We start from the raw sequence: 24,321 nt of genomic DNA, 5'->3' as shown, positions 1-24,321 counted from the left end.
CTCTTCAGCTTGAGGAGCTGCACACGGCTCTTAGGGCCCTCCCTCGTGGTAGCTGTCCAGGTGAGGATGGGCTGACTCCCAGCTTCTTCTTGGAGTACTGGGACCTGCTTGGCCCAGATCTTTGTAGTGCCTTTCAGTACATTCTACACACAGGAGTGATGCCGGATAGTATGAGTGAGGGCCTGATTTACCTCATTCCAAAGGAGGGTGGCTCCTTGGATGAGATTCGACAGTGGCGCCCCATCACCATTCTCAACTCAGCCTACAAAATTCTTGCCAAGGCTCTGAGTTTGAGGATTCAGCCACTTTTGGAGAGCCTTATACATGGGACTCAGACAGGTTTTGTCAAGGAACGCAGTATCCTTGACAACATCTTCACTTTTTGGGAGGCTTCTGCCCTTGCACGGCTCCGTGGGGAGGACCTTGTGATTCTTCTTCTCGATTTTGAGAAGGCATACGACAGAGTCGACTGGGACTTTCTAGAGGGCACGCTACGCAGGATGGGCTTCTCAGAGGCTTGGATCAGAGGGTGTCAGCTTTGTACAGACAGGCTCACAGTCAGGTGCTTTTGGCAGGAGGTAGAGGTGAGCGCTTCATGCTCACACGATCGGTCAGACAGGGTTGTCCTCTTGCCCCCTTTCTCTTTCTGTTCTATGCGGAGGCGATGAGCAGATTTTTGGTGTCACAGCAGGTTGGTTTGAGGGGCTTAGCACTCCCTCTACGGGGAGATGAGCTTCTGGACGCTGAGTTTGCCGACGACTCAGCCTTGTACTTAGAGGGCCAGGAGGCCAATTTACACAGATGTGGGCAGGCTTTGGAGACCTTCTGCTGTGCATCGGGCGCACTGATCAACTGGAGAAAGACAGTGGCTTTCTCGGTTGGTAGTGCTCCTGTGCCAGATTGGATGCCAGGAGAGGGTTTCAGGTGGATTCCTCCAGGGACTGCAATTCGGTACTTGGGTTGTCAGGTTGGTTTGGATTTGTCCCCCGAGCAGCAAATTGCTCCTCTTCTCCTGTCCATCAGGAGAAAGCTGTTACATTGGAGCTCAGCCCGACTTTCGCTGGCTGGTAGAGTAGTAGTTGCCAATCAGGTGTTGTTGGCGACTATGTGGTACATCACTTCTTGCTGGATCTTCTCGAGTTCTTGCATCAGCCAGGTACAGAGGCTGATCAAGAACTTCCTTTGGTCAGGTCGCCACACTCAGATTGCCCGAGCCAAGGTGGCTTGGTCGGTCATCACACTTCCTTGTTCTCAGGGAGGGCTTGGGATCATTGATCCAGCACAACAGAGCAGAGCCCTTCTTGGGAAGTTCGTCGTTAGAGGACTTCTTCCAGGCGAGGAGCCCTGGAAGGAGTTCTTGTTGCAGAGGCTTCGTGCCAGGGTGCCTCAGTCAGGAGGCCCTTGGCAACCTTCGACCAGATGGATCTTTACAGAGTTGCGTCGAGTTGGTTTGAGCACGAGACTGGAGGACCGATTCGCTGTGAGTCTGCTTCGTTCTTGGGAGCTATTACGGCGTGGCCTAGAGCAGAGACAGCCGACGTGCACGGAGGAGCGCCTACGGCAGCCCCTCGTCTGGAACCCCATGGTTAGCACTCAACAAGGCCACTTGGTTGGGAGTAGGCCTCATGTTTCTTGGGGTCCCATGGCAGCAGTTCCAGCGCGCTCTCTAGGTGACTGGCTAGAGTTCACAGGTTTGTCAGAGGAGGTGCAGGTTGTCCAGCTACAGGGCATGAGAGGGGTTCAGAGCATGTGTCAGGACATCTCAGAGTCAGTTCCAGCTGACTGGCTCACGCCTCTCGAGCCAGTAGCACCCCGGTGGATGGGAGCCTTCACACAACTGGAGGTTCTCATTTCAATCAGGGCTTGCTCAGAGACTGTCCCAGCCCTGTTCTTCGAGCTTCAGGGTGGGGGACGACTACAGAGAGTTGCAGTAGAGGCCCCGCAGGTAGCAGAGTGTTGTTTCCAGAGGATCCGAGTTGTGGGCATCTGTGGGAGGACTTGCGTCATAGACCCTGACCCAGCAGCTCTTGAGACAGGACACTGGAGGCTATGGGCTTGGGAGTGTTGTCCACTGGCACGAGTACAGTGGGATCCTGTTGAGTGGCTATGGAGGGACCCATTCTCTTCTGCAGACCGCCCAGGAGTCCCTTTCTTTCAGTACACTGTTCGGCTTGGACGTCATATACTTGCAGCACAGAGTGAGGCCCGCCCCGCTGCAGCACGTCATTGGCAGGAGGAGGGTCTCACAGTTGAGTTCTTGGCAGCTTTTTGGCAGAGGCTGTGGGACTCCAGACAGCCGAGGCGCGTCACCTTGTTCCAGTGGTTGGTTGCACACAGAGCCACAGCAGTAGGGAGCTGGCTTGTACATAGTGGTCTCTCGGCCGCATGTACAGCCTGTGACCAGTTGGTGGAGAGTCAGCGTCACTGTCTTTGGGACTGTCCCTCGGCCCAGCAGGTGTGGCTACGAGTTCTTCGGCTGATGCCTGCCCTCTCCACGGCTCGACAGTACACTTGGGGGGCAGCGGCTTGGTCCACCCTCACGGGCCCGGCACTTCAGTTTGAGCTATCTTCCACCAGCAGGATGATAGTGATACAGGGGGGTCGACCTACACTCCAGGCTGCTACAGACCTTACTCCACAGGAGTGGAGCAGTGAGAGAGCGGAGTGTTGGGAGCTCATCAGCGGCCTAGCTCTCTGGTTCATCTGGCGGGCCCGTTGTTTCCGCATCTTTGAGGCTCGCCTTGTACCACCAGCAGAGACTGTTCGTGACTTTTGGCTAGAGCTGATCCATACTCTCAGAGGACAGCTTGAGGGACTACAGGGCAGCTCCGACCGCATGCGGGAGCGCCGCGAGGCTTTCCTTCAACTCTGGCGCCCTGGGCCGTTCTACCCCATGGTCCAGGGGGTGCTCAGATGGCACTACTGTCCACCTGTGTGGCTTTTCCCTCCTCCCATCTCTTGATTCAGCCCCATTGTACATATGCTGTTTTTTCATTGGGAGAGTCTCCCCACCATGCTTGTTGTAGCCCTCTCTTGCAGAGGTGGATGTAGCCCTATGGGCAGTTTTCATTAACTAATAGAAGGATCTTTTTCTCAAAAAAAAAAAAAAACTCGAGATAGTGGCCCAAAACCATCCCTAAAGAGGCAATGAAAACGGCCTCGTATCTCATAGTAAACTGGGCAATGGCATATATAGTGCAGCTCTGTCTCTGGCTCCAAGTGGCATAACTGACATATCCTGGCCTCTGTTGGTACTCTGCTAAATCTACCCACCTCAATCTCCAGCTGATGAGAAGATGTGCATATCTGACCAATGACACATCGTAAGCCATATGACAAGTGTGTGTCCATGTAGCTAGGTCTAGTCACAAAACCGTCCTCTGTGAGCTGGAGAAGATGCTCCCTGTAGAAAGACATCTTCGTGCCAAGCTCATGGGTCGGCTCTATCCAAGTCCTCCTGGTATCCAGCTGAGTCACATCCTGTCTGATGAGTCTGCTAACCTCTGTCCGAGTAAGGGACAAGGAGGGTGCATCCAACGAATACTGGAAGGGTGGTAGCCTGTCTATGCTAAAACCATGAATCTGGAACCAAGAGGTCATCTGTGCATACCAACATGCTGTATCTCCCTGTGAAGCCAGCTGCCAAGAAGACTCCAGTGCTAAACGTGCATACCTGTCTCTGGGGAGCTCCCAGATGCTATGTAAAAAGGAGACTGATCTAGTTAGTGCCTCTACCACCAGCGGGGGGGCAGCCAGCTCTGCGCGGATAATCTCATGTGGTACTGAGGCTTTGGCTCTAATCATCCGCGAAATCATGGAAACCAGAGGTCTCTCCATGCATCTCCACCCATCAGTACTACTAGGGCGACTGCTATGAGCCACAGAAGGGCCCCATATCTGAACTCCATATAGTATGGCTGAGGTCACTAAGGTATCGAAGAGCCAAAGCTTTGTACGAGGTTCTTGAAATTGGATCTGTGAACACATCCTCTCTAATCTCCCCAAAGCTGTATGTGCTCTTGTCAGTCTCATCTCTGCTGCTCTCCTCAAAGAAAACCCTGGGCCGCTAAAGACCACCCCCAGGTATGTGTATGCATCTGTATACTCCACTGGCTGATGGCCATAAGTAAATGCAGGAGCTGACCGTCTGACCCACTGTGGTGTGGTGTTAAACACCATAACCTTAGTCTTGCTAAGGTTTACAGACATACCACTATCGTGAGCAAAATTATGTAAAGCATCCAGATGACGCTGCATCCCCTCTGGAGAATCAGAAATCAAGACAATATCATCCGCATATAACAGCAAGGAAATCCATGTGCCCGCCAACTGTGCTCCGCTTCCACCGTCCCTCTCTATGTAGTCTGAAACCTCATCAATGTACATCCCAAAGAGAGTAGGGGAAAGTGGGCATCCCTGTTTCACCCCAATGGTGGAGTGAACTAGACCAGACATACCCTCTGGAGTGCGTACCTGTCCCATGACTGTCCTGTACAGGGCCATAATCCCCCAAATCAGCTCTGTGGGCACACCCAGCTCATGTAATCTGTGCACCAACCTGGCTCTAGGGACCGTGTCAAAGGCTTTGCGGAAATCCACAAAGCTACAGTAGATCCTCCAGCCATGCGCTCTACCCTCCTCAATGATAGCTCTGAGCGTCAGTATATGATCAAGAGTAGAGAGTCCCTTCCTGAAGCCAGCCTGTCCTAAAGCCCATATGCCCTGTCTCTCTGCCCATCTACTGAGACAGAGAGAGAGAGAGAGAGAGAGAGAGAGAGAGAGAGAGAGAGAGAGATTCTGTTTAAAATGGCAATTTTAAAATTTAGGGGCACATACTCATGACAGCATTAAGACATTCTGATAACCCCCTCCATGTAGTTAGGAAAACAAGAACACCAATTATACAAGCTTATTAAGGAGAACCAAAAATATAGTAAATTACCTACACAAAGGAACAATATCTTCTTCCACATCCCTGGTCCACAAAGACCACTCAAGCTGTACTGCACTTATTGGATGAACAGCATGAGCTCTCCGAAGGGAATCAGGGCTTGCCTCAGATAAACCTATATACTTTATTTTTCCTTCTTCCACCATCTTTTTGAGTTCATACATCTGTTTTTCACATCCAAATTAATAAGTCCTCAACACAACCCCGGGGGTCCACATTTCAAAAATACCTTTAGCACATGCATTCAAGAGGTATTTATAAAACCCCTCTACACACACACTTCACCATGAAATTAAAGACCCCTTTGGTTTCATAAACCTGTAACTTCTTAAGAACTTTCATTTTTTAACCCCTCGTCTATAACTCTTTGAAATAGAGTTAAAGACCCCTCGTCTGTAACACTTCACCGTGAAATTAAAGACCCCTTTGGTTTCATAAACCTACTTTTTAAGAACTTCCATTTTTTAACCCCTCGTCTTTAACTCTTTGAAATAGAGTTAAAGATCCCTCGTCTGTAACACTTCACCATGAAATTAAAGACCCCTTTGGTTTCAACAACCTGTAACTTTTTAAGAACTTTCATTTTTTAACCCCTCGTCTATAACTCTTTGAAATAGAAAAACCCCCGGGTGAACTCACAAGCTACACTTACATATTTTGAGGTGCCAGGTGGACCCCCTGGTTACACAATATTTGTGTAAATTCTTGAAACCGTCATCAGTTACAGAAAGATATTTTGACATGCGTCCGTCAACAACCTACTTCCATATAAGATCAAAGATTTGAATACAATGATGATGTCGTATTGTGGCTACACTTGCCTAGAAGCCATTGAGTTTATCAATCAAGGACTCTGCCTCATCTAATGCCTGTCCATCTTGAAATTGAGGAAAAAGAGAACATGCAACAACCCTCCACAAACTCAACGTTTTCAATCTCCATGTTTTGTGATTTTTCTTTTAAAGGTTGTATTTCAGAGAAGAGAGAATCTACCAGGAATCCAGGATTTCTAGAGAGAGGAAACTACACATGTTTCAGAGAAAAAACAACTGTCTAAAAAGAGAATCAGGATTAGAGAAAAAATTCTGAACCCCTAGAGAGAGGAGGATAAATAGTCGAAGAAGGATAAGACAAAGGTAAAGAAGTTTGTCAAGAGGAAGCAGTCTAGTGAGCCTCAGATGACACTGGAAAAGAAGATAAGAGTGTTACAAGCAAGAAACGTGTTATACTTGTTTAGAGATTGGTCATACATCGACCAAGTATCCAACTAAGGAGGAGCTTGTTCAGGTGATGTGACAAGGCTGCTCCACCATTTCCTAAGCTCTCGTATACTCTTTTACTCCTTCCAAGTAAAAGAGAGTATCTTGCCTCAGCAAATGGACACTTTGGTCATTTGCATCTTTGACCTGGACGCAAAAACTGTAGCCCTAATACCCCGCCTGATCACACTGTTCTTGCTTACACTGTTTAGAGTGAGCTTCCGCCTCCATGGTCATTTAAATATTGACAAGGATCACCATACTCATAGTAAAAAGGTGAAGGTTCATGTTGGCATTCTAAAAGAATTAAAGGAAAGTAAAATCAAGTCATCTAAGGGTGTGAAATGAAAAGACCCATGAATTGACAAGCTAAACAAAAGAAAATTTTAACTATTCACATGGAAGGGTAGGTCCAATCACTAAGTGAAATAATAAAATTTTCAAATGTCCACATAAATCTCTTCTCCTCTAAGGCTTCTTAAAGAAAGCCAAGAACAAAAATATCCTCATCAAGTCCCGCTTCACTGGCTAAAACTGACATGACACCTAGGAGCTTGTAATTAAAAACTTTGGGGCTGAATTTTGTTAGCATGGATGAAGTAACATTATTCAATAGCTAGATTTGTATTATTTGATACCTGTTTGAACTTACCCCTGAATCAAACAAAGCCCAACAAGCGTAACAATGATTTCCACATAATTAACACAGCCCTGAGCCATAAGATTAGAAACTTCAGAATTGCTGAATTCTAACCGTCTCTTCGATGGGCACTGTAGTATCAATGCGATGTTGATAGTAGAGATCAATATATTCTACATCCAGCCTTCTCAAACTATCTTCGCATGCTTTACGAGCATAGTCTTTGCTTCCTTTCACCACCAGGTCCCCATTTTCAAATACATTTCCAAACTTTGTAGCAAGCTGGATTTTCTCACGGGGTAACTGCTTCAGAGCCTGAATGAATACAAGAGACACTATTCAAAGACAACACAGCACCTCAAAGAAAAGAAAACATGCATCAAATACATTTCCAAATACTAGTAATCAAAAACTCATGGCATTTCAAACCAGGGAAAAACAAGCGAGCACAGTCTTGCATCCAAAAAAAGTGTCAACATAAGTCCAGCAAAGCTTATACATCACAAAAAAGGGTCATGAAAACATATAAAAAATTTGATCAACTTGCAGCTCAATCTAAAAGAAATTTCAAAAAAAAGAGAGTAATTTTTACCTTCCCAACTAAAACCTCATTTGTAAAGGGACCATACATGTCAGCAGTGTCAAAAAAGGTCACCCCCTGCTCATATGCATGCTTAATAAGATTGATCCCCTGTTCTTCAGTTGGAATTGGGTGATATGCCGAAGATAACCCCATGCAACCTAGCCCCATGGCTGAGACCTGACAAAAAAAATTCAATTGACTTTTGATTGCTGAATGTAATTATCTGCAAATGCGACTTTTTAATCCAAATAAACAGCAGTTCTCAATTCAATAAGAACATCAATGCACCAAACGTACACTCCAAAGACCACAAATACAGACAAATTGTCAAGTAGCTTCAGTGATATGATGGGCCCCTCCTTGAATGGTCCGAATTTATGCACATCAAAAATCAAGCTTTGGCGCTCCAATGATTTTTTCTTCAACAGGACCATAACAAACTTACACAAATCATTGTGGTTTTATATCTTTGTGGTATCAAGGGCATGTCATAAATTTCACCATTTGCTTGGTTAACAATAACAGATCAATTTATCAAACAATATAAACTGTTGGTTGTCTACAATTTTTCTATAGCTTATTGCCACAATTCCTAGGACCTACAACCGGTTTCCACTGTCTAAACTGTCCACTCAGGATGAAGTCTCCTCTGTTGAATTGCTAGTTGGCTCCCTATGCCTTCTAGACTTTTTCCAAAATTTGCTTTTCTAGCTATTTCTCTGCTGCTTCCGCTTTATCTCATCCTCTTTGGAACTAGAGGACGACGAACTATTGGAACTCTCTCAAGATGAAGAAAAATTTGGGTCATCCCCAAAACAAACATGCTTCTTGGATCTGTTCACCACCTCGAAAGTTGACTTCCGGCCCAAACAACCGGGGAAATCCACTAATTTCCTCTACTCTCGAGAGTGCTTTAAGCCTTTCATCAACTACTCTCTCTTCTTTTCAAGAGCTTTGTCAAACTCTTTCTCCGAGTACAATTTATGCTTTTCTGAAATTTGTTTTTCTTTCTGCTTCCTTACCGTCTTGAGAGAAGAATCGACGGCCACTCACCATCTCACGTGAATCTCATCAATCAGGTAATCCTTCAGGTGATTCACATATTTTGGATCTTGGGAGTACTTGATCAATCTTTTCACACATGTGTCTGTTACCATATACATGTGGTAGTGATGTGTGTGAACACACTAGGACCGCCGGGGCATTTTTTCCCTCTTTAGGAGGTTTTTCCCCCGAGCATTGTATATACGCCCATCACTCTAGGGCTATCTATCTTTCCATTGCACACTAAGTAACACACTCTCTATTGTGTGCTTTGAGCTTCCTTCGTCTTCTCCAAGCTGTGTGCGTTTCTCTGCAACCCTAATTCCAACAATTGGTATCAGAGCAGGTCATGTCCTCCCGGGCTTAGTCGCCAGCTGCTCCAGCACACGCCTACTCACTTTCTCTGATTTCAGTGAGGTTTGGCGAGCGTTCGCAAGTCGACAAATACTTGGGTAAGAGCTTGGTCTGCTCAGATTTTTTATTTGGGCTCATTTCGGCCTCCGTTTCCACTACAGGCAGTACTGCACAGGCTATTTCGTCATTTTGTGCAGAATTTTTGTCAGTGCCGTTTTCTGCATAACAGGTGACTTATAGTCTTCAACGGTTTGTGCTATATAGCACAGGTTGTTCCCGCTCCGTTTCTCCTATTTTCGGGCAGTTTTCACATTAGGTGCAGCATTTACCATGGCTGACAACAACAACACAGATGTGTTCAAGATGTTTGCTGCTGAGGACAGGTTGGATGGGGACAACTACCCTATGTGGGCTTATATGATGCAACATGTTCTTGTGTCAAAGGGTGTCTGGAACATTGTGCAGGGCATTGATGTACGTCCTGGTTCTGAGGATGTAGGCGATGTTGAGGATGTTGCAGGTCTTGCTGCAAGGATTGCAGCTGTTAGAGTTGTTTTGCCTACGGCAGAACAAGCTCGTTGGGATGTTAAGGATGCGCAGGCTCATGCATTGATTGCGTTGTCTGTGAAGCGCACCATTGTTCCTCACATCCGTTCAGCAAAATCTACAAAACAAGCTTGGGATATTCTAGCAGGTCTTTATGCAAGCCGCAATGAAGCTAAAATTTCTTTGCTGTGTAAAGAGCTGGAGTCGAAGATTATGCATGAGGAAGATGATATGGACACTTTCCTTGCCAGTGTCAAGGATATCAATGAGCAACTTATTTCTGCAGGTGAAGTTATTTCAGACAGTTCCCTTCTGCAGACTGTTCTTGATGCCTTACCAGATTCTTACCAGACTTTTGCTAGTACTTGGAGACTTATGACCCAAGGAAATCCAGAAGTTGTCAAGTTTGATGCATTATGCACATTGCTGTTGCAAGAGTCACTTTCCAGAAAAAACAGGACTAGACAGCGTGCAGTTGAACAGGCTTTTATTGCTTCTCAAAGAAAGGGTGGTAACAGCAATGCAGCCACTTCTTGTGGTTCTGCTGCGAGTGGCAAAAATTATGTTCCTAATGCTTCTGCTGGCAACAATTCGTCTGGAAATTCTGGTGATAAGGGCAAAAAGAAGATGAGTTGCCATTATTGTAAAGCCAATGATCACTTGATCAAGTCGTGTCCTAAGTTGAAGGCCAAAGAGGCTAAGAAGAAAGAGGGTGGTTCCACTGCAAATGCTGGTTCCACTACAAATGCAGCCATTGTTGAGTCTTCTGTGAAAGGATCCTGTGTTGCTGATGTTGATGCAGAATGGGCTTTTAGCGCAGAGTGCACTTACAATCCTGCTGTCCATGATGCATGCTTGTCAGTTGCTGCAGATTCACATGTGTGGTATTTCGACAGTGGTGCTACAAAGCACATTACCTCACATCGTGAATTGTTTACCTCTCTCGAGTCTGTCCCTCATGGGAATTCACTTGTGCCAACAACGCCTCTTATCCAGTTCAGGGAGTTGGAAAGATTGTGCTCACTGCTGCTAATGGCAGTTTCTTCACACTTGTTGATGCACTTTATTTAACTGGGATCAAGAAGAATCTCTTATCTGTATCTGCACTTGCTAGACTTGGACTTGTAGTCAAATTTGTGGATGACAGATGTACAGTTCATGATCTCAGTTTTGGTGATGAAATTGTTACATCTGGCCTTTTGTGCCGTGGGCTGTATAAGCTCACTTTGTATGACAAGTGTGGACAAAATTTTGCAAATGCTGTTGCAGATTCAAGGGCTATTTCAAATGCAAAACTTTGGCATGCACGTTTTGGTCATCTGAATTTTGCCAGTTTGCTGCGTTTGCAGAAATCTGATATGGTTGCTTCTTTGCCGCCTCTTGAAGCACCTGTCAAACATGTTTGTGAAGGCTGTATTTTGGGTAAGATGCAGCGTTCTAAATTTCCAAAGGATGGTTCAGTTCGGACCACATGCAGGTTACAGCTTGTGCATAGTGATGTTTGTGGGCCCATGCAAACTCCGTCCTTGGGCAATTACCTGTACTTCGTGACTTTCATTGATGATCACTCCAGGCATGCATGGGTATTTCCGCTTAAAGTGAAGTCCGAAGTTTTTATGTGCTTCAAACAATTTCTGGCTATGGCTGAAAATGTCTCGAAATGTACTATGGACACCCTCCGTTCCGATCGAGGGGGGGAGTATATGTCTCATGAATTTAATGCATTTCTGGCTAGTCGTGGGATGATGTTGTTGAGAGGAAAAATGATGTTGTTGAGAGGAAAAACAGGTCATTGACGGAAATGGCACGATGTATGGTCAAAAGTCAAGCTTTGCCGCATTCTTTTTGGCTTGAGGCCATCATGTGTGCCACTTATGTACTTAACAGGTGTCCTACGAAAGCTTTGCAGTCTATTACTCCATATGAAGCATGGCATGATAAAAAGCCTTCTATTGAGCACGTGCGTGTTTTTGGATGTTTGGCATATGCTTTGGTGCCACAAGTGCAGCGCAGAAAATTGGATGATAAGGCTGTCAAATGTATTTTTGTTGGTTATAGTGCTGAAAGCAAAGGTTACAAGTTGTATCATCTGCAAACAAAACGTATTCTGGTTTCACGGGATGTAGTGTTTGTGGAAGATTCTGTTCACCCCTTGCTGTCATGTACTAGAGACAGTAATTAAGCTCACAGGACATTTATGACACTTTGTTGCCTCTTTTCAATGGTGGAAATACGAATGTAAGTTCCAATGAGGCAAATGTACAGCCTATGGGGGTTTCTGAAAATGTTTTAGATCAACCTATTACTGATGCAGATGTACATGATGTACTTGATGTGGAAAGGGCTGAAAATGAGCAGGCTAGAGGTATGCCAAAATGGTTGGTGCACACTTTGCGTGACAGTAAATTGGATGCACCTTTGTCTAGTCGTACTCGTTCAGGCTCTCGCCATGCATCTTATGCATCAGATTGTTATGCTTTGGCTGTGTTTAGTTTACATGATGTTGAGGAGCCTCTGTCTTTTGATGAAGCACAGAATTTAGAAAATTGGATGGCTGCCATGCAATCAGAATATGATGCACTTATAGAAAATGACACATGGACTTTATGTGATTTGCCTCCTGGCAAAAAGGCCATTGGTACGAAGTGGGTTTACAAGTTGAAATGCAAGCCGGATGGTGAGATTGATCGCCATAAGGCTCGACTTGTTGCAAAGGGTTATGCACAGCAAAAAGGCATAGATTATGAAGAGACTTTTGCTCCCACTTGTCGTATGACTACTGTGCGTTTTCTATGTGCATTGGCAGCTCATTTTGGTTGGGATGTACATCAATCAGACATTGTTACTGCTTTCTTGAATGGTGACATATTTGAGGAAGTTTATGTAACGCAGCCTCGCGGTTTTGTCATAAAAGGACAAGAGGACAAAGTGTGCAAATGTAACAAGGCTTTGTATGGGTTGAAGCAATCTCCTCGTGCTTGGTATGAGAAAGCTGACACTCATTTGGTCAAACAAGGCTTTCGTAACAGTCCAACAGAAAGCACATTGTATGTAAAGCGTGAGGGTGATGTACTTCTCATTGTGGTTCTTTATGTTGATGATTTGCTGATCACTGGACCAAATGAGAGACATATTGCTGAATTTAAGGTTGATTTGAATGCTACTTTCAAGATGAAAGATTTGGGGCTGTTGCATCATTACTTGGGTATACAGTTTCAGCAGTGTGATGGTGGTATTGCCTTGTGTCAGAAAAGTTACATAGAGACATTGCTATGTAAGTTTGGACTTGAGGATTGCAAACCTATTGCCACTCCCATGGAAACATGTTTGAAGTTGAGTCTACATGATGCTGGCGATCCTGCTAATGTCACTCTTTACCAAACTGTTGTTGGCTGCCTCATTTATGTATGCAACACGAGGCCGGATATTCAGTTTGCAGTCTCACAGGTCAGCAGATTTATGCATAGCCCAAGGTCTAAGCATTGGCAGGCTGTCAAGAGGATTTTCCGCTACCTTAGTGGCACTTTACATCTTGGCTTGTTTTATCCCAAGGGGGGATCATTGCCGCCAGACTTACATGCTTTTTCGGACTCAGATTGGGCTGGTTGTTTTGACACGAGAGTGTCCACAAGTGGTTTTTGTTTCATGCTTGGCAGTTCATGTATATCATGGTTGAGCAAGAAGCAACCTACTGTGGCCACTTCGAGTTGTGAGGCTGAGTACAAGGCAGTCTTCACAGCTACGGTTGAGTGTGTATGGCTCAGACGCCTTATGGCTGATTTGGGTGTTGGACAGGACACTACCAACACTATCTACACTGACAACACTTAGAGCGCATTGGCAGTTGCGAGGAACCCAGTTTTTCATGCTCGCACAAAGCACATTGAGGTGCATTACTATTATGTCAGGGAGAGGCTCTCAGCAGGAGAGATCAGCTTGGCTTATGTGCCAACACAGGATAACCTTGCAGATCTTTTCACAAAGGCATTGTCTCGTGAGAAGCTTGAAGCTTTCTGCAAATCTTTGGGCTTACTCCCCTTTGTGGACTGATCATGTCCTCAGGGCATGGCAGTTCCCTTTACTCATGTGCCAGCTCTCGTTCACCGCATCACTCCAGGGGGGATTTGTTACCATATACATGTGGTAGTGATGTGTATGAACACACTAGGACCGCCAGGGCATTTTTTCCCTCTTTAGGAGGTTTTTTCCCCCGAGCATTGTATATACGCCCATCACTCTAGGGCTATCTATCTTTCCATTGCACACTAAGTAACACACTCTCTATTGTGTGCTTTGAGCTTCCTTCGTCTTCTCCAAGCTGTGTGCGTTTCTCTGCAACCCTAATTCCAACAGTGTCAACCTACAATTGACGTTTGTACTCCGCTCTATCGAGATTCCCTATTGGAAATTTGCCAAAATCTCCATCGATTTCTCTGTTTCCCACACTGGGACTCAGCCTTTCTTCGTCTCCTTGTAGACCAAAGATCGGAGGGGTGTCGTCTATGTCAGATTCTCCGCGAGAACCGTTGTAAGCTTCAGAAAGGATCGGAACCTCCGTAGAAGAAGAATCATTCAGAGCTCTCATACCACTATTACAGGCTTGGACAGTCCAAGCAAGAAATCAATAGCAACACACAAACAAAATCAGCAAATATCTAAACTTAAATAGAGAGAGAGAGAGAGAGGAGAGTCGACACGGCGCTATGAAGTTCTGAGCCTTGAGGCTTAGCAAGCATGATTGCCCAAAAGATAATGCAGCTACCCATGCTATGAAAAGCATCTCTTATGAATCAGCCTGTGGTTCTTTGATGTATGCCGTGGTTGCTTGTAACAGACTTCGACACTCCAAGTGAAGATTCTACCGCGACACGACGGGAATTCACTTCAAAATAGTTCACAGTTCACAGTTGATTCGACACAGCCCAGCGGAGTTCCATGCCTAGAGATATAGGCCCCAAAGACTGGCGCCCCTTTCAGTCTGTTGCACAAAGTACACTTAGTGGTTGGGTCTCACTCTCAGACTCTGCGTCCAAATGCTCTGAGAAGTGAGAGGCCAACTACACTTATAAAGAGTTACAAGGGATGCCAAAAGTAGAGCCCCGAAAGCTGTCCCAAAAGCATTCGATAAATAAAGCTTTCTTTTTTTTTGTTCTCTCTCAAGCCACTGCTTGGCAAATAAAGCAATTAAATAAAGTTTTCTCTCTCCCTTGCTAATTTGCGTAGGAAAAAGCAAGTCCAAAAGCTACGTCGGTTGCTGCCGTAAACTGCACCGCAAATAGCGGGCTTTTGTACGGCATGCCACGTCAGCAATCCGTGACGCTACGTCCAAATGCTCTGAGAAGTGAGGCCAACTACACTTATAAAGAGTTACAAGGGATGGCAAAAGCAAAGCCCCGAAAGCTGTTCCAAAAGCATTCAATAAATAAAGCTTTCTTTTTTTTTTTTTCTCTCTCAAGCCACTACTTGGCAAATAAAGCAATTAAATAAAGTTCTCTCTCTCCCTTGCTAATTTGCATAGGAAAAAGCAGGTCCAAAAGCTACGCCAGTTGCTGCCGTAAACTACGCCGCAAAAAGCGGTCTTTTGTACGGCATGCCACATCAGCAGTCCATGATCTCCGACGTGAAATGCGGGGGTAGTACGGCAATGCCACGTCAGCATTCCGAGACTGTTCCATGCCGAAGAGAGGGTGTGTGTGTACTGGGCAGCCACGTCACCAGTTGGTGTGTGGCACACCCCCCTCTTGAAAGCATTGTAATCGCCCTCGATTACGCCTGCAAAATAGACAGAGGCCATAAATTGTCTTAGCAAACACTGACTGTTAGTACCGACGCACTAGGAAAAACACATCTACCACATGTATCAATCGACAGTCACATCACACGACATCACAGGACATCACATGACAAATCACATTCACAAATTCATTCGGATCTCAGACCATGATTTATAGGCAACACAATTAGAGATTTATCGGCAACGCAATTAGCAATCGCATCTAGATCCACTCAGGACCTCATAGATGCCCGATTGACTAATCCCTATTGCAACCATGTCTATCAAGATCATTCAGACCAAAATGCTGCAGTCATTTTGTCTATCAATTCCTGCACTTAAACAAGTCAAGAACAAATCAGTATCATATTATCGAGAATTCCAGTTCATAAAGTCATGCAACAGAATACTGTCAACTCACAGTATCCCTGAAACTCAAAGAGACATCAATGACTTTAGTATCAAAAATCGAGGCAATCTGTTGACAAAGGAGCGGAGCAACTCCCCTCTTGTGCATACCCACTGCACCAGATTCCGTCCAAGCTGAGTTCGGGATTCCATCTAGAATAGACTATGCTAATCCAAATGCTTCAAGGTAAAGATTCACAATCTGAGGAGTATCTGCTAGGTCCTCCTCCATCCACTTCCCATCCAATGCAGGATAGTTCTTGAATTAACCAAGAATCGCCTTATCACTTTACCCTTAATCTTTCTGTCTTTATGGAACAAGGATCTCCTCGTTTTCTTCCACTTCGGGTTGCTCATCAGGCTCCCCATCTTCGGGCACATCGCCTTTAAAAGGCTTCAAGAGACTCACATGAAAAGCATTGTGAATTCTCCAAGTATCAGGCAGCTTCAGTCGAAAGGAGACATCATTTATCTTTTCGGAGATATGGAAAGGTCCATAGTATCGCATACTAAGCTTTGGAAAAAGCCTCTCTTTCCCTTTTTCTTTCTCAGGCGTGCCTTCTCAAAACGTAAGAGCACCCAATCGTTCTCCTTCAATTTCAAATCACGACGATGGCGATCTGTTGCCATTTTTTGTCTTTCTTGAGATTTCTGCAAAGCCTCACGGACCTTGGCAAAAGCCGTGTCCAATTCACGCGTGTACTCATCAGCTTCAAAAATCTTACCTTTTGTGCTTAGGAAGGGTGGAACCTTCGTAGCACCTTCAATAATCTCAAATGGCGCCTTCCCCGTCGAAGAATGTATCGTGTTATTGTAGGCAAATTCCACCAAAGGTAAATACTTTTCCCATTGAGTCTTCTGATCCGAGATGTAAGACTTCAATAAATCTAGTACCACTGAATTGGCAATCAACCTGCAGGTTGAAAGATGACGAGAGCTGCAACCATGTGCCAATGTTCTCCCAAATAGCCTTCCAAAACAAACTCGTGAATCTGGGGTCCTTGTCGAAGACAATCGTCTCAGGCATGCCATGTAGTCTGGAGATCTGGGCCACAAACAGTCTCGCTAGGTGATCCGGCTTGACTGTTTTCTTCACTGGAATGAAATGAGCTTGTTTGCTAAATATGTCAATGACAGTCCAGATACCATCGTGACCACTTTGTGTTCTCGGGAGATCAAAAATGAAATCCATTGCAATACTTTCCCATAAGCGGGTGGGTATGGGAAAAGGCTTTAACAATCCCTGTGCTTTATGCCTGTCAAACTTGACCTTGTGGCATACCAAGCAACTGCGTACAAAATCGTCCACATCCTTCTTGAGTCTCGGCCAAAAGAAGTATCTCTCTACCCCTTTCAAGGTGGTAGCAATGCCGCGGTGACCCGTAATAGGTGGACAATGGCATTCGGTCATAACCTTTTCCCTCAACGGCTGTGTAATGCACAATATGATTTTCCTCATCAAGTAGCCATCCCGAATGGAATATCCCGCTACTATCTTCCCATTCCGTATCCGAGTGAAAATATTTGCAAAATCTGTATCTGTGGCATACTTATCAACCATATCCTCGAAGCTCCTATGATGAATCGCGGAAATAGCCAAAACCAACGGCTGAAAAGAGATGTGGATGCCTTTGTGCGAGCATGCATTTGCCAAAAGGTCAAGTTTGGCAGGCAAAAGGCACCAAGGCTGTTACAACCACTGCCGATTCCGGATAAGCCATGGGAAAGCATTGCTATGGACTTTATCTTTGATCTTCCAAGAACACCAATAGGGAATGATGGTATATGGACCATTATCTGCAGGTTATGGCATGCCACAATCGATTATCAATGATCGTGATCCTCGCATGACAAGTTTGATTGTTTGAGAACATGGGCAGTCAGAAGAGGCTAATTCTACGCTCAAGTTCTCGTCTTCGTTTCATCCACAAACACATGGGCAGTCAGAAGAGGCTAATTCTACAGTCTTAGATCTGCTGAAATGCTATGTGTCAGATAATAAGGGCAAGTGGGAACAGTATTTGCCTATGCTTGAGTATGCGTACGATAATACGATGCATTTGTCAACTGGCAAGGCACCTTTTGGAATTGTTGAAGGTGGCAAAAAAGTTCCTCCCATTTTGCATACAAAGGACAAGATCTTTGAGGCAGATCGATATGTTGAGAACATGGATGAAATGTATAAGATAATTAAAGTTGCCTTGGAGAAGACTCGGGCAAAGCAGAAAAAGGCTGCTGATCGTCACCGTCGTGAAATACTGTAATCACTTGGTGATTGGGTTCTGTTAAGGTTCGAAAAGGCAAGGTTAAAGAAGATGAAGGGCAAGGAACGGCTGTCTCCTAACCTCAGCATGGGTTACTATTGGCCTTTTCAAGCGCTTGACAAGATCAGTGATGTGGCTTACAAGCTGAAATTGCTTGATGTGCGGAAGATTCATACTATGTTTCACGTGAGTCTTCTAAGACCCTTCGTGGGTGATGTGCCAGAAGATATGCCAGATGAGGATCAGCCAAAAGTTGAGGAACTTGATGAGATCCTAGTCCCTGAGCAAGTTTTGGCACATAAGGACAGAAAAGTTAAAGGACAGGTTGCAAGACGCTACTTGGTGAAGTTCAAGAACTATCCGCTTATGGATGCAAAGTGGATGGAAGAGCATGAACTGTCCGAGTCACCAAATGTATTGCAGCTTTACCTTTTCGAGTTACAGCCTACCTATGCCCCAACCCAACGTGTGCAAAGGAGGGATAATGATAGGGCTAGCACATCAAATGTACATATAAATTCAGTGTAATAGATGGAAATGACAAAAGTATGAAGGTCTCATTAAGTCATTTGTATCTACGTGTTACGACCTTTCTTGCGGATACATGCGATGATAAAAGAGTACTAACTACACAAGATCATCAGTGGCGTGTATTTATGGTATGCAATCGAGGACGTTTGCGATTCAAGAAGGGGTAATATCACGAGGATGTGACAGTTGTTAACTATGTCACGAGGTCGTAGCAACTGCTAACCTTAGTTGTTGGTTTCTTTCCAATGATTTTTGTTTTATTTTTGAGACCCTCTTTTTGAAGTTGCAAATGGTCGGACATTGTATGGCCAATGTGAACGGTAGTTTCAACCGCAGACAGGAAGTTGGTCGGCATTGGAATTCGTATAGTAAGAGGATGTCTAGGCTAAGTTCAAGATCATGTAGGTCCCCCCGTCGCACTTAGCAAGTTGTTGGATACTAGGAAGTGAACTCAATAAAGGCATAAAGTCAAGGTGGGATCACCAACAGAAAGTATCTGACAGTTGGGCCACATTGCACTTTTGGATGCGGTCCCAATGAGGATAGATGGTCAGATGACCAGTGGGAGCCCAACGGAAGCATCTCCTAAAAAATAGGGAACTACTATTTTGGGCCATGAAATGTGTTCGTGTCATTACCTTCAAAATGACAAGGGGAATATTTTACAACGCTGCCACAAAGTCAACTGGGCAACCAGTTTTCTAGGCGGCAACCCCGAAACGGGAAAATGCTTGTAATCGCACCAAGTGGCACAAAATGGTGTACTTTCCTCTTGCAAAAAAGTGGGCGCTGATTTTTATAGCTGGGAGGCTCATTTGCAAGCTTCCTGTCACAAGTTAAGAGCTATGGAGTGCTTGCTTTCCACTCAATGTACAGTGTGGTGCTAGGAGTGAGGACCTGCACACTACACACTACACACTGCTCTCTCTCTCCCCTGCGTGCTGTTATGTGATGCTCCACAAGAGGGCTCTTCATTTGACTGATGTATAGTTGTGTGGGTTCATGCACGATTGCCGAGGCAAGAGCCTCTTGCACACGTACTAGAGTAGCTAGTTGCTAATCCCCCGCAGGTATAGGTGAATTCGGAGAGGTTTCACGTGAGAAATCTCATCCGATTCAAAGGGCAAGTAGCCCTACACGTGCGGGAGCTCAAGGACTTGTTAGGGATGCAACCGGCTCGCGAAACGGAGCCCATAACAGGGAATTACAGCCTGCTATGTATTTTTGCATGTTTAGGGTTTCGGCCCTAAACAGTCCCTAATACCTCCAAGAGGTCCGGGGACGCGAGGGGACCAATGTAGAGGTGATCTCGCGCATTTCTGGGGCAGAAAACAGAGAATTCAGTGTGCTGCAGATTCTCGCCAGGTTTTGCAAAGTGTCCGTATGCGTCGGGAAAATCATCTATTGCGTGGGGATACTGTCTGTGAAGCATCCTAGTACAGTTATGCTGCCGAAATCGGGCCAGAACAGGTGGTTTTCAGCCCGGATTATGCGGGACAGCTCGTAGGAAATCACAGGTTTTATTCCCTCTATATATATATAAAGAAATACCGAAAGGGACGCCAATTTTGGGGCCTACAGATTGTCAGCGTCTGCTCGGAGCATTCTAGCTTCTGAGCCATGTGTGTGCTTAAGTGTTAATTCCCATCGCAGGTTCCCTTTGCAAAGTATTCTCTCACTCTGTGTGTCTAAAGTAAAGTAAAGAATTTTAGGTGAAAGCCAAAGCCTACTACCCCACGGGCCAGTTTCATAACGAGCGAGGGCGCGACGGGGGGAGGGACGGGGGCGTTGCAGGAAGCTTAACGCGCGCAAGGGAGCGGGTCAGCAACAGCGAGCAAGCTAAACCTTGCCTTGCACTCCACTTTTTGTATATGTCATGTTAGTTCCTTGCCAGATACAATGTGCTTTGAACTCCAAACGCACAAGTCCAATCAATATTGGGAACACCACTCACCCCTCTCTGCTCCTCGTGTGCCTCTCACTAGCTTAAGCATGTTGTGGCACCCTCCACTAGACTAGAAATCTCGGACTAGCAAACTTCGTTGAGTCCTTGGTTATCATTGTCACTGTTGCCCTCATCAAGCTTACCTTTGCCTTTGTCCTTTTGAGATCTCTTTTGCTTGCCTTTGGATTTACAATCCCCAAACAAATGACCATGCTTTCTACAATTGTAACAACAGCTATGGGACTTCTTTTCAGTATCCAATGTAGGATGTGCCGATCCATCACTTTTTGAAACTCAAGCCTTGCCTTGGGAGAGTAAGATGGCTTCCTCCTCAATGAGAAAAGAACTAAGAACATCAAAACAAGGTAGTTGGGTACGTAGTGTTCGATACTTAAGGTACGTAGTACTGAATGGATTGAGTTTTTAGGTACGTAAAAAGTCCTCCTTTTTTTCAAGAAGCCTAAAACTGAGAGTACTTCATACCTTTACTTATGCATTCACCAAGACTTCAAATAAAGACTAGAGTCCACGACTCTAACCGAACAATGAAAACACAAAGCTGATCAATGTCTACAGCCAAACAGTGTTAAATGTCTCATGTCATGGTCTCATAAAACTAAGAGCATTAAAAAAAGTACATAATGATAATTCAAGACTGAAGTATGAAGTCCCGACTCTAATGCACGATTTTTTTTCTTTGAAAAAAGTATCCGTACAAATCCCTATCCATATGTACGGATCTGTACTGTACAATTGTATTGTACGAACCTATTTGTATGTTGTACGGATGCAACCTTGCATCAAAATCTAGCTTTTCCTTTGTGATCTGCAAGCGCAATGTCTACCATCTCATATTTGTGAGAGTGCGTGTTGCAGAAGCGTGAGAGAGAGAGAGAGAGAGAGAGAGAGAGAGAGAGAGAGAGAGACAATAGATCACAAACACAAGATATGGTGATGAGGGGGCTGATGACTACCATGAGCAGAATACCCAATACACAATAACCAGATGAGATGTAAGTGGGTACCCCCCTGCCCCCATAAATAGGTGCCCAAGGGGAAGTAGCGCAATGCCAGATAAAATCCCCCACGATCCAACAAGAAAAGAAATATATATGAGGGCGCCCGAACAAGGTAGGCGGCCAGACAGTGTAGTGGGTGGCCAACCCGGAGACATACTAGTCGTACATGTATGCCCTAGACCTAAGTGAAGCAGCAGAGTGTTGTAAATCTAGCACCCCCTCTCAGCACCGGATGCTGAACAAACCGCATAAAGCCGATGATGTGAGGCAAATGATGAAGATGTCTGCTGCCATGTCCACTGAAGGACAATACTCCGACGAAATCCACGAGTGTAGCAGCAGTTTGGGTGTCCCGACCGCCAAGAAATCTCCGTGGTAAAGTGCCGTCACGAGCAGTGTAGCAAAAACTGCTGTACTCCGTCGATAGAAGGTGAGGTGAAGATACTGCATGAAGGTCCCGAACTAAGTGTGAAAACAACTCCTTGTTGTGAAAGAAGTGCCAATAGACCTGCAAGTGTCTTGTCACAAACCGGTGACATGGCATAGCCATTTGGGCAAGAGAAACACACACACCCCGGCTTGCCGTGGCTACAAAATTCCGAGAATCCCGCAAGCTGCTGACGTGGCATTTTCGAAAATCGCGGCGCGTTTTTCAGCAAAATTGTACGGATGCTTTTTCTCTACGTAAAAGCTGGGCAGATCCTACGCAATGCTGATTTTTGGCAGTTTTCAGCTTTTGGGGATATTTAAGTCCCAAGCAAGGCTTGTGATTTTTAAAGCTTTTGATTTTCAGCTTTTGGGACTCTGCTTTTAGCATCCCTTGTAAACCTTTATAAGTGTGGGCAGGGCTCCCACTCTGCAGAGCATCTGGACGCAGAGTCTGAGAGTGAGACCCTCCCACTCCCTTGTACTTTGAGCACAGATTTAATACAAAAAGAAATACCGAAAGGGGCGCCAGTCTTTGGGGCCAATATCTGTAGGCACGGAACTCCGACGAACCGTGTCGAATCAATTGTGAACTGTGAACTGTTTTGAAGTAAATCTCTGCTGAGTTGCGGTAGAATCTTGACTTGGAGTGTCCAAGTTTGTTACAATGGTATCAGAGCGCGGCCGATTTCTTCGTGATTGGCCCGATTTGAAGAATGTCCATGAAGTTAGAAGCTTCTTGGGCTTATGTTCTTACTACAGGCGGTTCATTAGAAAGTTTGCAGAGGTTGCTTCCCCTTTGCATAGCTTAACACAGAAAGGAGCCCTTTCTCGTGGGGATCCACATGTCTTTCGGACATTGAAAGAGAAATTGACTACAGGACCAGTTTTGACTTTGCCAGATTTGCAGAAGTCATTCGAAGTATATTGTGATGCTTGTGGTCGTAGTCTGGGTGCGGTCTTAATGCAAGAAGGCCATGTCATTGCCTACGAGAGCCGATTGTTCTCAAGGCCGGAATTGACAGCACAGATTTATGAGAAAGAGCTTTTGGTCGTTATCCATGCTCTTACTCAGTGGCGACATTATCTACTCGAAGCGGATTTTACTGTCTTGTCACAAACTGCTGACGTGTCAAAGCCTAAAGAATGGGGCCAACTTACATATGCCGGCCGAGGGGCCTAAACCCTAAGAAGAACAAGTAACAGAAGAAAAAGTCCTACCAACTTATGGGGACCCCGTTCGATGGGGCCCCAAGTGACATTAAGGATTAAAATAAAGCAAGACCCGCACACACGCAAAAACTGATGACGTGGCAAATTTTCGAAAATTGCGCTGGCATGATGATGTGGCAAGCTGTACGGATTTTCGTAAATACGCTGGCAGCTTTTGGCATTGCTTTTTGTACAAGAAGCTTTTGAGTTTGGAAGCTTTTCATGTAAACTGCATTTCATGCCAAGGGCCTTTAAATATGAGGTTAGGGCTCATTCTCTGGCATGCTTCCAAGAGAAGGTGCAGAGTCTGGAGTACCGGCTTGTACTGAGTTGATGCAATATAAAGAAACACCAAAAGGGGCGCCAAGGTTTGGGGCCAATACTCTTTGGGGTGGAATTCCGCCACTTCGTGTCGCGTGTCGTCTCTCTCTTTTAATTCAGTTGTTATTGAAGTGCTAAAAGTCTCTTCAATCTGTGCTTTTCTATTGGCACGTGGTGCCCGTCTTGTGACAGTCTTCACAGACCATCAAAGTTTACGCTACTTCTTGTCATAGAAGCAGCTATCGGAAAAGCAGATGCAGTGGGCGAACATCTTGTCACAGTTTCACTTCCAGTTTGTCCATGTGCAGGGACAAAAGAACTTGGTGGCGGATGCTTTGTCTCGGAAGCCGTTGGTTCTAGCTATTTCCACAATACATCAAAGGAGCTTCAAGGATATGGTCGATCAGTATGCCACAGATACAGATTTTGCAGATATTTTCACTCGAATACGGAATGGGGAGGTAGTAGTCGGATATTCCATTCGGGATGGCTACTTGCTGAAGAAAACGATGTTGTGCGTTACACAGCCGTTAAGGGAAAAGGTTCTAACCGAATGCCATTGTCCACCTTTTACGGGTCACCGTGGCATTGCTACCACCTTGAAAGGTGTGGAGAGAGACTTCTTTTGGCCAGGACTCAAGAAGGACGTGGACGATTTTGTACGCAGTTGCTTGGTATGCCAGAAGGTCAAGTTTGACGGGCATAAAGCACAGGGATTGTTACAACCTTTACCCATACCCACCCGCCCTGGGAAAGTATTGCAATGGATTTCATTTTTTATCTCCCGAGAACATAGAGTGGACACGATGCTATCTGGACTGTTATTGACAGATTTAGCAAGCAAGCTCATTTCATTCCAGTAAAGAAAACAGTCAAGCCGAATCACTTAGCGAGATTGTTTGTGGCCCAGATCTTCAGATTACATGGCATGCCTGAAATGATTGTCTCCGACAAAGACCCTAGATTCACGAGTTTGTTTTGGAAGGCTATTTGGGAGAACATTGGCACGGGGTTGCAGTTCTCGTCATCGTTCTGACTGCAGACT

At 45.3% G+C, this 24,321-nt stretch overlaps 1 protein-coding gene across 4 annotated transcripts in view; it reads right to left on the bottom strand.

The window, feature by feature from the left end:
• LOC147421828 (putative aldo-keto reductase 1) overlaps nucleotides 1-24,321 on the bottom strand; it is a 52,538-nt gene that overhangs the window by 14,889 nt on the left and 13,328 nt on the right. For all 4 annotated transcript variants that reach the window (XM_086502594.1, XM_086502592.1, XM_086502593.1 and 1 more), the window contains 3 exons: nucleotides 7,443-7,610; nucleotides 6,965-7,165; nucleotides 4,943-5,115 (listed from right to left, as the gene is read on the bottom strand). In XM_086502594.1, coding sequence (XP_086358720.1) covers nucleotides 4,943-5,115; nucleotides 6,965-7,165; nucleotides 7,443-7,610 — 542 coding nt within the window. The remainder of the gene's footprint in view (nucleotides 1-4,942; nucleotides 5,116-6,964; nucleotides 7,166-7,442; nucleotides 7,611-24,321) is intronic.

This window comes from Adiantum capillus-veneris, chromosome 27 (assembly GCF_014529385.1).
Source record: "Adiantum capillus-veneris isolate H3 chromosome 27, ASM1452938v2, whole genome shotgun sequence".
Classification (NCBI taxonomy): domain Eukaryota; kingdom Viridiplantae; phylum Streptophyta; class Polypodiopsida; order Polypodiales; family Pteridaceae; genus Adiantum; species Adiantum capillus-veneris.
The sequence above is the reverse complement of the archived record's forward strand: the minus strand, read 5'-3'. Positions and strand labels throughout refer to the sequence as shown.